The 14,515-nt window shown below is 34.7% G+C and overlaps 1 protein-coding gene across 7 annotated transcripts in view; it reads left to right on the top strand.

Annotated features, from left to right (window-relative positions):
* ADAMTS6 (ADAM metallopeptidase with thrombospondin type 1 motif 6) overlaps nucleotides 1–14,515 on the top strand; it is a 262,327-nt gene that overhangs the window by 198,431 nt on the left and 49,381 nt on the right. For 5 of the 7 annotated variants that reach the window (XM_019743866.3, XM_074328899.2, XM_088796526.1 and 2 more), the window contains 2 exons: nucleotides 8,803–8,966; nucleotides 9,411–9,549. In XM_019743866.3, the coding sequence (XP_019599425.1) occupies nucleotides 8,803–8,966; nucleotides 9,411–9,549 (303 nt within the window). Of the gene's footprint in view, nucleotides 1–8,802; nucleotides 8,967–9,410; nucleotides 9,550–10,217; nucleotides 10,307–14,515 lie in introns of all 7 variants that reach the window. The other 2 variants (XR_012495117.2, XM_088796529.1) reach the window with 1 other exon arrangement.

Raw genomic sequence — 14,515 nt, 5'->3', positions numbered from 1 at the left:
GAAAAGACTATTATTTCTCCCATTTTATGCCTTAATACATTTGTTAGAGATCAATTGAACATGAATGTATGGATCTGTTTCTGTTCACTCACGTTGATATATATGTCTATGCTAAACCAAAACCACTTTGTATTGATTGATAGAGTTTTCCAGTAGATTTTGAAAATAGGAATTATTAGGTCTTCAAATTTGTTTTTCTTTCCTCAAAATTATATTTGCATTTTGGGGTCCTGTACATTTCTATATGCATTTTAGAATCAACTTGTCAATTTCTACAAAAAGAGAATATATGGAATCTATAAATAAATTCGAGAATTGACATCTTAAAAAAATATTATCTTCCAATACATGAAAAGATTTAACTATATTTATTTAAGTTAAATCTTTCACCATTTGTCCACCAGTGTTTCTTTTTCAGTGTATAGGTCTTGCACATATTTTTTCTTTGTCACTAAATATTTCATGCTTTTTGATGGTATTGATATTTTAATTTTACTTGTCAATTGTTTATTGTTATTACATAGCAATACAATTGATTTCCTTTGGCATTGACCATATGTCCTGTCACCTGGTTATACTCACTTACTAGTTCTAATCGTTGTTTTGTAGATTTACTTTTCAACATAGACTGTCATGTCATACTTGAACAAAGGCAGTTTTGCTTCTACAGTTCCAATCTTTATGCCTATTATTTCCTTTTTCTTGCCTTATAATAGTGGTCAGGGCCTTCAGTACCATGCTGAATAGAAGTGAGGAGAATGGATATCCTTTCAATGCTACTGGTCTTCACAGGAAAGTGTTCAGCTTTTTTTAAACATTAAATTTGATTTAGGAAAAAATAAATTTGATTTAGCTAGAAGATTTATGTAGATGCCTTTCATCATATTGAGGAAATTCCCTTTTATTTCAAGTTTACTGAGATTTTTCTTCATGAATAGGTGTTGAAGTTTTCTGAATCTATTGCATGCTTAGTTTTTGTTTTTTTTTTTCCTTTTGCCTGTTAATATAGTAAATGCATTGATTCGTTTTCAAATGTTAAATCAATCTGGCATTCTTGGGATAAACACCACTTTGTCATAATGTGTTAGCATTCTTATATATTGCTCAACTGATTTTGTTAAGCATATTTCCATCTATGTTCATGGGTAATATTGGTCTGTAGTCTTTTTCTTATAATGATTTTATTAGTTTTGATATCAGGATAAACTTAGCCTCAGAAAATGAAATGGGAAGTGTTCCTTTCTCCTCTATTTTCTGTGAGAGTCTGTGTAAAATTGATATTACTTCTTAATGTTTGATAGAATTCAACTGTGAAGCCTTGTGGGCTGGAGTTTTATTTGTGGAAAGTTTTTAATGAAAAATTCGATTTCTGTAGTAGCTATAAAGTTGTAGAATTTGTTGGCATAAAGTTGTGCATAATATTCCCTACTATCCTTTTAATGTCTGTAGGGTCTGTAGCAATGGCTTTCTCCCCGTCCCCCACCATGCATTATTTTTTAAAATTAGTTTCAGGTGTACAAAACAACATATTGATTAAACATTTACACCCCTCACAAAGTGATAATCCCAACAAGTCTACTACCCATCTGACACCATACACAGCTATTACAACACTGTTGACTATATTTCCTATGCTGCACTTTACATCTCATGACCATGTTTATATATATACATACATATATACTTTACATCCCAAGCCACATATATATACTTTTTTCTTAACTCCTCACATTGGTAATTTATGTGGGTTTTTTTCCCCCATGATCATTTAGTGAGGGCTTTATTAACTTTATTCATTTCAAAGAATAAGTTGTTGGTTTAAATAATTTTTTCTATTATTTTTCCATTTTTGTTAACAAAATGCCCACTCTTTATTATTTCCTTTTTCCTTTTCACTTTTGTGTTAGCTATTTTTCTAGCTTCTCAAGATAGAAATTTGGATTACAGATTTTTAAAATATTTTTTCTACTCTAAAATAAGAATTTGTACTACAGATTTCTAAGTACTGCTCTAACTTCATCGCACAGATTTGGATATGTTGTATTTTTATCATTCAGTTTTAAATATTTTCTTAATTACCATGTGACTCATTGCTTAGAAGGTATTATTTAATTTCCAAATATTTGGGGGTTTCCCAGATCTTCTTCATTATTGATTTCTAGTTTAATTCTATTATTAGCAGAGAACATACTTTGTATAATATTAGTTCTTTTGTTGAGGTTTGTTTTATGGCCCAACATTCAGTCATCTCAGTGAATGTTTCATGTGCACTAGTGGAGAATGTATATTCTTGGGTTATTGGGTTTAATGTCTCATAAATACCAGTTAGATTAAATTGGTTGATAGTTTTGTTTCAGTCTATTATATTTTTACTTATTTTCTGCCTTTTTGCTTAAGCAGTTTCTGAACATGTTGAAATCTCCAGCTAGAATTGTGAATTTGTTTATTTCTCCTATTATTTTGTAAGGTTTAGTTTCAGAGTTTAGTTTAGTGCAGATTCATCTTTAGGCTAGAATCTGCTCAGACTTAATAATAAAACATGATTCTCTTTGGGTCGCTACTGAATGCCTAGTGGTTGAAACTCTGAATTCTCACTCTGGAAATTTTTCTGCTAATAGCTCCCTAGTAGGTGTTTGTTTGTTTGTTTTTGTTGTTGTTTTTCCCAGATTCATGGAATTTTATTCTATACATACAGAGATTACTATTCAGCAGCAGATTCCCTCCTTCTACTCTAGTTCTCTGATCCTGCAAATTCCAGATATCTTAGCCTTTCCAATTTCTGATCTCCATCTTCTGAGTGAGACCACTATGCTCTACTTGGATTCTCTTGTTCTACACTAATAGAAAGTGCCTTCAGGCAGAAAGCTGGGGAGATTCTACAATGCACCTTGTTTCCCTTCTTGCATACATCACAGTCCTGGCCAGTGTCTAAGAACAGCTGATTCATATATTTGTGAGTTTTCTACTTGTTTACAGTTGGAGGGCAAGTCCACTACCAGTTATTTCCACAGGAAAAGAAGTGATGCTTTTATTTGATACTTGATCCTTTGAGTTAGTTTTAGACTCTCCAGAAACCCTTAGTGAGACCTGGATGAATTCTATTCTCTTTATAATATCATCCCCTTTTTGTTTAAGTCTTTTAAAAATAAGAATACATCTAGAATGCATATTTAGATAGCACACCAGTATAATCAGACTCTTCCTTCCTTTATTTAAGAAGACCCCTTTGTTTTTACATCGTAATTTTGAATTCTTTACTGCATTAGCAAGACTCAAAACAAAAATAATATTTGTAACATCACACTTTTCCCCTTTTATAATTCTGTGTTCATAATGCCACATTTTCCTCCCTTAGTAAATTATTAGTTATTACTTCTTAAATGCTTGATGTTTTTTGAACTACATTATCATACCAGCAAAGATATGTTTGGATTCAGTCATTGAGTAGTTGAGAAAATGGAAAGGGAGAGCTCAAATTAAAGGAGAATACAAAGCTGTGGGGTGGGGGTTATTTTTATTTTTATTGTTTCATATTATACAGTCTCAGATGTCTTTATATAATTTAAGTAATTTTGATGTTTTAAATGAGACAGAAAACCACTGTGAAACTTGAAATACAAATTTTTAAATATAAGAAAAATTTAAGACTAAATAATCCTTAAAATTGGTTGACATGTTCCTATCTCAAAAGGTTAGATTTATTTTTGATAAATGAGTCTTCATAACATATCAAATATCAAGAAAGTATAACTATGTATGCCAGAAAGTACAAATATATATGCCAGGCAGATTAGAGGGGGGGTATGAAAATGGTCTATGCTATTGAGGACAAGTGGTAGAGGTCCAAGGAGTCAGAGACTGCACTATGACCCTTTCAGTCATTTTGGGCTGCTTGTTCATCTGACCTGATAATGTTTTTGAAGAAGCTAGAATAATAACAACAAAATTAAACTGACGTGTTCATCATTGTGAAACCATGATAACATTATCAAAATTATCAGTCTTATTTATTTATAGGAATTTTGTATAATAGTGCTAATATCCTTTTTCTGTCACATATTTTAAACATTTCTAATAATTTGTTTTTCCATAGAGGTTTAACAATTATGCACGCATATTTATTAATCTTTTCCTTTTAGTTTCTGAGGTTTTGCCATGCTTAGAAAAGCTTTTTATATTCCATTGTTATTTTTTTAAAAGTTTTCCTACATTTCTCCTAGCATTTTATGATTCAACTATGTTTATCTTTAAATACCCACCTGGCATTTATTCTTTTTCTCTGTTTTTGTTTAAAAAAATTCATTTTTGATAAAAAATTTCAATTACATAAAGTAAATGTTCAGTAAACGTTTAGATTTGCCATACACCCACCACCAAGATTTAATAACTATTAATATTTATGTAAATGACATAATTTGCTTCACTATCTTTATATAAACATATAAATATTGTTTTGGGAAATTATTTTAAAGAAAGAACAGATATAAATCACTAAGTATTTTAGCATTTATCTCCAAAAAGTCAGGACATTTTTCTACATGACTACAATATCATAAGAGACCAAACCTTATTAAAAATAATTTCCTCAAATCATTTAATGACTAGTACTTATTCACATGTCACCAACAAACTGACCTCAAAATAGGAAGAACCATTGTTTTTTTACAGAGCTTTTTTTTCGCTGTAGTATTACTAGCATAAAAGAAATATTAAAACCTATATCTAATATAAAAACTTTAACGTGTTTGTTTTTTGTTTTGGTTGTCATTTTATTTTGTTTTTTGGAATTATATTTTATTTTTAACAATTTTTTAATTTTTCAGTTATAGTTGACGTACAATATTATATTAGTCTCTGGTGTACAACATAGTGATTAGACATTTATATAACTTACAAAGTGATCACCCTGATAAATCTAGTACCCATCTGACACCATACATAATTATTAAAATATTGTTGCCTATATTCCTTATGCTATACTGTACATCCCCATGATATTTATAACTATAATACCAATTTGTACCTCTTCATCTCTTCCCCCTTTTCACCACCACCCAAACATCCTACAAGCTGTCAACCATCAAAATATTCTCTGTATCTATGAGTGTGTTTCTATTTTCTTTGATTGGTTCTTTTGTTCTTTATATTCCACATATAAGTGAAATCATATGGCATTTGACTTTCTCTGTCTGACTTACCCTTGAGGTGTATCCAGGTTGTTGCAGATGGCAAAATTTTGTTCTTTTTTATGGCTGAATAATATTCCGTTGTATATATGTACCACCTCTTGTTTATCCATTCATCCACTGATAGATACCCAGGTTGTGAACATATATTAGCTTTTATAAATAATGCTGCAATGAACATACGGATCCACATGTCCCTTCAAAGTAGTATTTTGGTTTTTTTCAGATAAATACCCAGAAGTGGAATTACTGAGTCCTTCTTTGTGTCTTGTCATAGCCTTTGTTTTAAAGTCTATTTTGTCTGGTATAAGTATTGCTACCTCAGCTTTTTTTTTTTTCCACTTCCATTTGAATGAAATATCTTTTCCATCCCTTTACTTTAAATCTATGTGTGTCTTTCTATGTGAGTCTTTTGTAAGCAGCATATGTAAAGGTTTTGTTATCCATTCAGCCACCCTATGTCTTTTGATTGGAGGATTTAATCCATTTACATTGAAAGTAATTGTTGATAGATGTGTTGTTATTGCATTTCATGATTCATATTTTTTAATTTTTTTTCTTCTTCTTAAAGAAGTCCCTGTAACATTTCTTGTAATACTGGTTTGGTGTTGATAAACTCCTTTAACTTTTTCCTGTCTGGGAAGCTATTATCTATTCTTCAATTCTAAGTTATAGTTTTCCTGGGCAGAATAATTTTGGTTGTAGGTCCTTGCTTTTCATCACTTTGAATATTTAGTGTCAATCCCTTCTGGCCTGCAAAGTTTCTATTGAGAAATCAGCTGATAGTCTTATGGCAGCTCCCTTGTAGATGAATGTCTTTCTCTTGCTGCTTTTAAGATTTTCTCTTTGTCTTTCATGTTTGGCATTATAATTATGACGTATCTTGGTGTGGGCCTTTTGCGTTCAAGTTTGGGACTCTCTGCGCTTCCTGGGCTTGTATGTTTATTTCCTTCACCAGGTTAGGGAAGTTTTCCGTCATTATTTCTTCAAATAACTTTTCAATTCCTTGCTCTTTTCTCCTTCTGGAACTCCAATGATGTGAATGTTGGTACTCTTGATATTGTCTCAGAGGCCCATTAAACTCTCTTCATTTTTTTGGATTCTTTTTTTTTTTCAGCTCTGATCAGCTGTTTTCTGCTACCTTAACTTCCAAATCACTGATTCGATCCTCTGCCTCATCTAATCTACTGTTGATTCTCTTTAGTTTCATTTCAAGTATTGTATTCTTCATTTCTGACTGGTTCTTTTTTTATATTTTCTATCTGCATTTTTATATTTCCTATCTCTTTGATGAATTTCTCCCTGAGCTCATTGAACATACTTATAACCAATGTTTTGAACTCTGCGTCTGGTAGATTGCTTGTCTCCATTTTGTTGAGGTTTTCATTGTTTTGTTTTGTTTTTTGAGTTTTGTTCTGTTCTTTAATTTGGGACATATTTCTTTGTCTCCCTATTTGGCTTCTTCCCTGTGTTTATTTCTATGTACTAGGTAAATCTGCTCTCTCTCTTGGACTTGGTAGACTGGCCTTATGTCCTGTAGGGCCCAACGGCACAATCTCCCTGGTCACCTGAGCTAGGTGCTCTAGGTGTGTCCCTTGTGTGGGCTGTTGTGCCTTGCTGTTGTAGTTGAGTCTTGGTTGCTGTTTGCTTGACATAGGGAGGGATTGACACTCGGGCTAATTGGCTGTGAGGACGGGGCTGTAACTACAGTGGAGGAGCTGTTATTCCGGAGCTGACCCTATGGAGATTTTACAAAAGACTGCACCATGAGCTAAGACAGGCCGTTTGGATGGAAAATTCACTAGAAGTGACTTGGGTGGGCCCACAAGTTGGGTGGGGCCAGGTCTCAGGGAATCACCAGGTTTAAGAGAACATTGTTAGCCAGGTTGATGGAGACTCAGATATAGTGGCTGCCTCCATCTACATGCTAAATGGGAGGAGGGCTCAACAAAGAAATGATGGATTCTGTCAGCTCTTCTGTTTGGCAGAAAGCTGCTCCTCCAGCCCTCACCCTTAGCCAGGTAATTTAGTTCCTTCCCATATGTCCCTGGTACCTTTCAAGCTGCTACCCCAGTGCTGGAGCTCAGAGTGAGTGAGTTCATCAGCAAGTAACTCTGTGTGTGGGCCCTTTAAAAGGAAGGCCTGTAACTCCAGCAGTTCTCCGTCTCACTCAGCCATAATCTCCACTGGTTTTCATAGCTGGGAGTTGTGGGGACCTTTCTCCCTAGCACTGGAACCCAGGCTGGGGATCCTGGTGTGGGACTGGGTAGGACCTCTCCACCAGGCGAAACCTCTGCAGCTGATATATCCCTCCCGATTTTTCACCACCACATGCAGGTGTGGGACCAATCTGTTCCATGTCTCCGCCCCTCCTACGAGTCTCAAAGTGGCTTCTTCCATATGTCCTTAGTTATAGGACTCTGTTCAGCTAGACATCAGTGATTCTCAGTGATGGTTGTTCTGTAGTTTAGTTGTAATTTTGATGTAGTCATGAAAAGAGGCAAGCACAGCATTTATCTACTCCACCTTCTTGACCAGAAACCTCTCTTTTTTTAAACTGTATTTTTATTGAGGTGAAATTCACATAACATAGAATTCAACCATTTTTAATTGAATGATTTAGTAGCATTGTATACATTCCAAAATATTTTCATTATCCCAACAGGAACGCTGTGTCCATTAAGCAGTCCGCCTCCCTTCCCACCCCCAGCCCCTGGCAACAACCAATCTGCTTTCTTTTTCTATGGATTTACATATTCCAGATATTTTATATAATTTGAAGCTTACTGTATGTGACCTTTTCTGTCTAGCCTTTTCCACTTAGCATGATGTTTTTGAGGTTCATCATCACTGAAACATGTATCAGTACTTCATTCCTTTTTATGGCTGAATAATATTTTATTGTATTTGTTTATCCATTCATTCATTGATGGACATTTGGGTTGTCCACCATTGGTTACTGGGAATAGTGCTATTATGAACATGTCTGTACAAATATTTGTTTGAGTACCTATTTTAATTTCTTTCAGATATGTACCTAAGAGTGGAATTGTAGTATTGATAAAGAATTAGATACAAATTCAGCATTTTTTTCCCCCAAAAGACTAGTCTTTTGTCTTAGGTTGATTTCTTGTTATCTATACTAATTTAAGGTGCTTCCTTTGTCATATACTAATTACCGTATGTGCTTGGGTTTATTTCTGAACTATCTGTTTGGTTCCATTGTTAACTGTCTGTGTGTCGGTACCATTGGTTCTCCCCAGCACATATTCATACAACTACTATTTTAATATTTGGACAGGAAAGTCACTTTCTATGCCTCCCCCATCCCTAGTTATTTCTTTTGTCATAATTTTCCTTGCTGGTTCCATATGTTTATTTCTCTAGATAAACATTTTATTCCTTTCTATTGATAACATTATAAATACTTAATATCTTCTTGACATTCACATGGAAAATTACCATTTTAATTTGCACTAAAGAAAATGGTCAAGAATCCCATTTCTAAATGGACATGTATATTCATTGTATACTCCAGTGCAGTTATTAATCAGTGACATTGTGGTAAATGAAGTTTCATATTTTTAGGTGGACTGTGATTTCTTTTATTTTTTAGCTTTAAAATCTGAAGGGGATGATTACTATATTAATGGTGCCTGGACTATTGACTGGCCTCGGAAGTTCGATATTGCTGGGACAGCTTTTCACTACAAGAGACCAACTGATGAACCGGAATCCTTGGAAGCTCTAGGTCCCACCTCGGAAAATCTCGTTGTCATGGTAAATGTGTCTTTGCCACTTCATTTTCTACTGTTTGTCATCTGTCCTGTGAGGTATGAAAGGACAGGCTTTATTATCTGTTTTATAGGTGGTGAAATTAGGTGAATAAAGGTAAAATGGTTTGCCTAAGGGTATAAAATCTGTGTAAAGTTAAGGCCATAGCACTCTTTGACTCTTTGACCATTTTCCATATGACTCTTTGACCATTTCATGCCTGCTTGAATAACATTTTTATAACCAAATAAGTTATATGAGAGAAGTGGCTCTAAATTATCCATGAAAATGGAAAGAGAAAATTCAATATAAATGCATGTGTTCTAAAAGTTGTCTTAAATTTCCTATAAGACTTACTCTATGACATTTTCTTCTTCAAAAGAAATAATAAATATCTGAATGGAGGCTCATTGTATTTTAATTATCTTCACCAGTTGTTTTCAATGGCAGGTTCTCCTTCAAGAACAGAATTTGGGAATTAGGTATAAATTCAATGTTCCCATCACTCGAACTGGCAGTGGAGACAGTGAAGTTGGCTTTACATGGAATCATCAGCCGTGGTCAGAATGCTCAGCTACTTGTGCTGGAGGTAAGACACCCACTAGGCAGCCCACCCAGAGGGCAGGATGGAAAGTAAAACATATTCTGAGCTATGCTTTGTGTTGCTAAAAAAGCTAATTGGAAACATTTCTTGCAGGTTTGCTTCAAGCTGTAATTTAGCAAAAGAAACTTTGCTTTAATTATATTATATTCCGTTTGTTTTTAACCTCATGTAATTTGTACAGATTTGTTGGTAAAATACATCTTGGCACAATGAGTGTCTCTGCTGGTGCTTCTCCCAAGACTATCTTGAAGGTGGGCAGTTTGCTTTTCGTGAACGCATTCTTGGTAAAGAACATCAAGAGTTTTAAATAAGAAAATGAGCAAGAATCAGACGACACAGATACTACTTGTAATGGGGGATGAGAATGTATGTCTGTGTGCTTGTGTGTTTGTGTTTGTGTGCTTGTGTGTTTCCCACAATCCTATTCAAACTCCCTTCTCCTGGCATCAAAGTTAAGGGGCTATATACTGGGATACTACAATAATTACTGGTGTCTGGGTATGTGGGTTAATGGTGTATGCTCACCCCCAGGATAGTCCCTCAGAAAGGTAGCTGCTAGGCGGTGGTTGGTGATGTGTTGGTTGTCCCATGTGCGTTTTTCATGGGTGCCTTTTCCCCACAATTTACTCTATTCCTAATCCTCCTCCCTCTAGTGGCCACCAATGCAATTCTTTACCTCTGGCTGGGAGAGCAGGACAGTTGGCTTCCTTCAAAGCCAACACCCTTGCTGCTGCATGGACTGGTGAGTAGAAGTGCTGTGCAAGCAGCATCTTCCTTCTCTCTGGAGACTAAATGCATCGCCTCCACCGTACACCTTGATTGCAATAGGCAAGGAAGCAAACCTATCCCTCAGGCTTAGGCTGGACTAAAGCACCTCACCATTCTGAAAGCAAAGATTGAATTTTTGAATAATGACATTTAGAATGGGAGAAATTGAAATAAAATGAATTATCCCATTTTACCCCATATTCCAATGTATTACCTAGTTTTACTTTCTAAACTTCTTGGAAACATATGCTTTAACATCAGATCTTGTCCTATATTCAGTGAATCTCTAAATACCTATGATACCTTAAGGCTCGAACCAGAGAAATTATTTTCACAGAAATGATGATCAAATAATAGACTCAGTATTTTTAGACTCATATAGAATTAATCATTGATTAACTACAACTCCAAATTCAGTAGCAAACACCATACAAAATAAGAAAACATAAAGTAAATGAACAATAATGTTTTCTCCTATGTGAAGTATCATGAAACATGGTTATGTATAATTTGTGGTATATTTAAAAGGATCTCTAATTCCCATCCATTTTATTTGTGAAATGGCTGGTGAGTTGTACAGTTTTTAAAACTGTAGGGAATTACTATTTCTTTTAGTAAAATAAAGGATATTTAAAATTAATTGTTCAAGTGAATGCCATTATATTATTCCTCAGTGGCATTTATAGATAGATATTTCTTTGTTTCAGTTAAGTTCCTTTTTCTTCAACCTATAAGTTAACTTTCCCCTTTTCACATACCAAAAAAAGTCTTCCTGATAACAGTACATATATAATTCAGGCCCTGAGGTAAAGTGAGATAGACTTATTAAAGAAGAAGAAAAAATCATTTAAATTTAGGAAATCTAATGAGGAAAGTCTAAGTGTTGAGGTTGATTAGCTTGGTGAAAAGAAGGCTAAGGGGAAAGTGTATTAGTATCTTCAAGTATGTGACAGAATGTTGAATGGAAAATTCTTAGTGCCTGTTCATCTTTGTACTGAAAATTGCTATATTTGGGAATGGTTTAGACACAGTCTTGTCTGAGGCCAAGGAGGGATTAAGTGAATTCTTAGTGTTCCTTCTAACCCTATGATTCTTTTGTTCAAAAAGGGGATAGTCCAGCAAAAAAAGAAAAAAATAGGGCCATAAAAAATGAATTTAGAAGAAAAACAATGGTTTTATTAAAGTAAAGAAATATGAAAAATCTAAATGGGTGTTTTTCTTTTCCGTAACACTTGTATTGAGAAATCATAATAAAAAAGTGATTTCTTGTGAGATGGGATAAAAGAAAAGGAGGAAGAAAAACCCCCCAAAAGGAGAATTTTCTCTTCATTATTTATACCTTTTTCTTCTCTTCTGAAGTCACTGACCCTAGATATTGAGGTGGTTCTGGGAATTAGAATTGTGCTCAGTTAAACGTGATGATGACAGCATTCATGGGGCCATTGCCTTCTTTGGAAGAGAGATGTACAGTGCTTGAAAGTTGGCAGGCATAGTGTGAAGCACTCCCATTTGTCTTGGTGAGTGGTTCTCAAAGTGTGATCCCTAGACCAGCAGCATCAACATCGCTTGAAAATGTGTTAGAAATCCTGATTTGCTCCGCCCTTCACATCTTAAATCTACAGACTATAAAGTCTCTGTGCTGGACCCAGCAAGCTGTGTTAGCAAGCTCTCCTGGTGCTTCTGGTGCTCACGCAAGTTTGAGTACCACTCGTCGTGGGTGACAGAGTAACTGAAACCTAGCACTCTATAGATACATAGAATCCATGTCCTCCTCACTGGAGTCTGTGCATCTTTCCAGACTCATTTTGCACCTATGACAAGATACTGGAAGATACTAGGCACTCAATACATATTCATTAATGAGTGAATGAGCAAAAAAGGATTAATAATTTTGGCAATTATATATTTGTGCTAGTTCTTTCCAGTATGGAAAATGAGAGCTTAGAATTGCTGGTTTTTCTTAGGATGTGGGGCAAAAGGATTACCAGGGAGAGACAGTATAATTTTGATAAGCGTGGATAAGTAAAACCAAGCTTCTCTCTTTTGTTTTCTTTAGTTTGAATAGGTGGAAAATATTTCCTAAGACATAGAGTACAGGTATCAATTATTGGAGTTATTCTTCTTACACATACCCCCACTTTTAACCCCAAGTTATTTAAATACAGGAAGCTTATGAATGAGGGAAGTAAAATCCCTTAGGACTCAGATATCTTGGTCAAAGAGAGAACCTGAGTCATCTGCTTGGTAATGGTAACTGGAACTTCGTCTATTTGAGGAATCTTAAAGGAAAAAGTCAATTCCACCTAGTTTTCACTAAGTAACTAAAGGTGAATACTAAAGTCAGTTCTCAATTGGGATACTTCACTCTCATCTTTCCAGGGTGGTGCTAGGTGTCTTGAGAACTTTTAAAATTGGAAAAAGAGAAAACAAGAAAGATCTCAAAGAACTTTCTTTTGCAATCTCACAAGCCTCTCCAATGTCCTTACCTATCACTGCCCTGCATGTGTTTTATTTAATGGCAAGACCTTTGGACTTTGTATTTGGGAGCAATGGTGATAGCTTTTTCTTACGAGATCTTTTAAGATAAGTTTTGAGACTGTTTTTTTGTTGCTTAGCAGACCCAATGACAAATCTAATGCTGCAGGAAACACTGCTGGTGATTCAATCCAAGTTATGGTCTTTTCTCTGAGTCAGTGATGAAACACTTCCTTAGCCTGAATAAGAACATTGAAATGCTGTGGGGTGTTGTCTTTGGGATAAATGTGATTTTCAATATACAGTTGTGACTCTTCCTCTGAGAGAAATCCAAGCTCAGTGAATTAAAACTAGGCTATTTTCTGAACCATTATTACTCCTGCTAGAGTTTTCTCTTTTTTAATTTCTTATCCAAAGTATGTATACTCTGTAATTTATCTGGCTCCCAATTTTATACGCTGCCATTATATTTATGATTAATGTGTTAATTGATAGTTTGGCTGGATAATGAGAATTGTATTATTTTAAAATACAAATATTTGGGAGGATTTTTTAATGTACTAGTAATTTATCCTACTGTGCCTTTACACTCTGATTTCTAAAGATTCAAGTAACAAATTCTGTATATTCATCCTTTGATTTTAGTCATACATACTCTCTTTTTACTAATGTTTGGCTTGATGTGTGGTTCTCAAATTTTAGTGTGTATCAGAATTACATGGAGGGCTTGTTCAAACAAGATTGCTAAGTTCTGCCTCCAGTTTCTGATTTGGTAGGTGTGGCCTAGATTCCAAGAATTTGCATTTCTAACAAGTTTTCAGAGGATGCTGGTGCTACTGGTTGAGGAACTATACTTTGAGAATCACTGGGTTAGACACCTAAGGTTTCATAAAGCTAATGTTTATTTACAAAGTGATAAATATTTTAGGAAATAATCCACATTATAGCCAGTCTTTTTAATGATAAATGGTTCTGCAGCTCAGCTGTGTAATAATAAATAAAAATTTACATTTTATAAAACATTTTCTGGTGCCCTGTTTCATTTGATCATCCTCAGCACCAGGAGACAGGTAGTCATTGCTATTATTGTTCCTATTTTATAGGTAAAACTTGAGTGAAGTAACTTGCTGACATAAAGACTTAGAAATTGAATCTCTAGTGATTTTTAAAATGTAGCATTTTCTCTCATAATAAAAATGGTTCTTTACCTTGAACAAAGCCTTTTCAGTAGTTGACAGCGTCAACAGAGCAATATGCTATATCACCACTCAAAAAAATCTCCTTCGCTAGCTTGAAATTTCATTTTTTCAAATGCTTTCCCTAAAACAGTGCATCTCAACTGTGGCTGCATGTTGCAATTGCCTGGAGAACTTTAAATAATTCTGATGTTTGGGCCCTGCCCCCAGAGATTCTGATTTAATTCGTTAGGAGTGTGGCCTGGGCACCAGATTTTTAAAAGCTCCGTAGGTAATTCTTCTGCGCAGCTAAGGTTGAGAAGTAATGCCTTTGAGGCTGATTGAAAGTTTATTTAGTCTTCAAATGATTTACATTCAGATGCAAATACCTCTGGGAGCATTACTATTAATAACTCACATATTTGTTATTAATTGGCTGCTAATTGAATGCAAAGGTTAATGAGATTTAGATGTAAGTATCTGGGGTGGTAGATAGGGCATCAGAGAAGAGAATGCAAAAGGTGATAGAATGC

Source organism: Rhinolophus sinicus, chromosome 3, assembly GCF_057876585.1.
Source record: "Rhinolophus sinicus isolate RSI-liver-muscle chromosome 3, RSI-T2T, whole genome shotgun sequence".
Taxonomy (NCBI): Eukaryota; Metazoa; Chordata; class Mammalia; order Chiroptera; family Rhinolophidae; genus Rhinolophus; species Rhinolophus sinicus.
The sequence above is the reverse complement of the archived record's forward strand: the minus strand, read 5'-3'. Positions and strand labels throughout refer to the sequence as shown.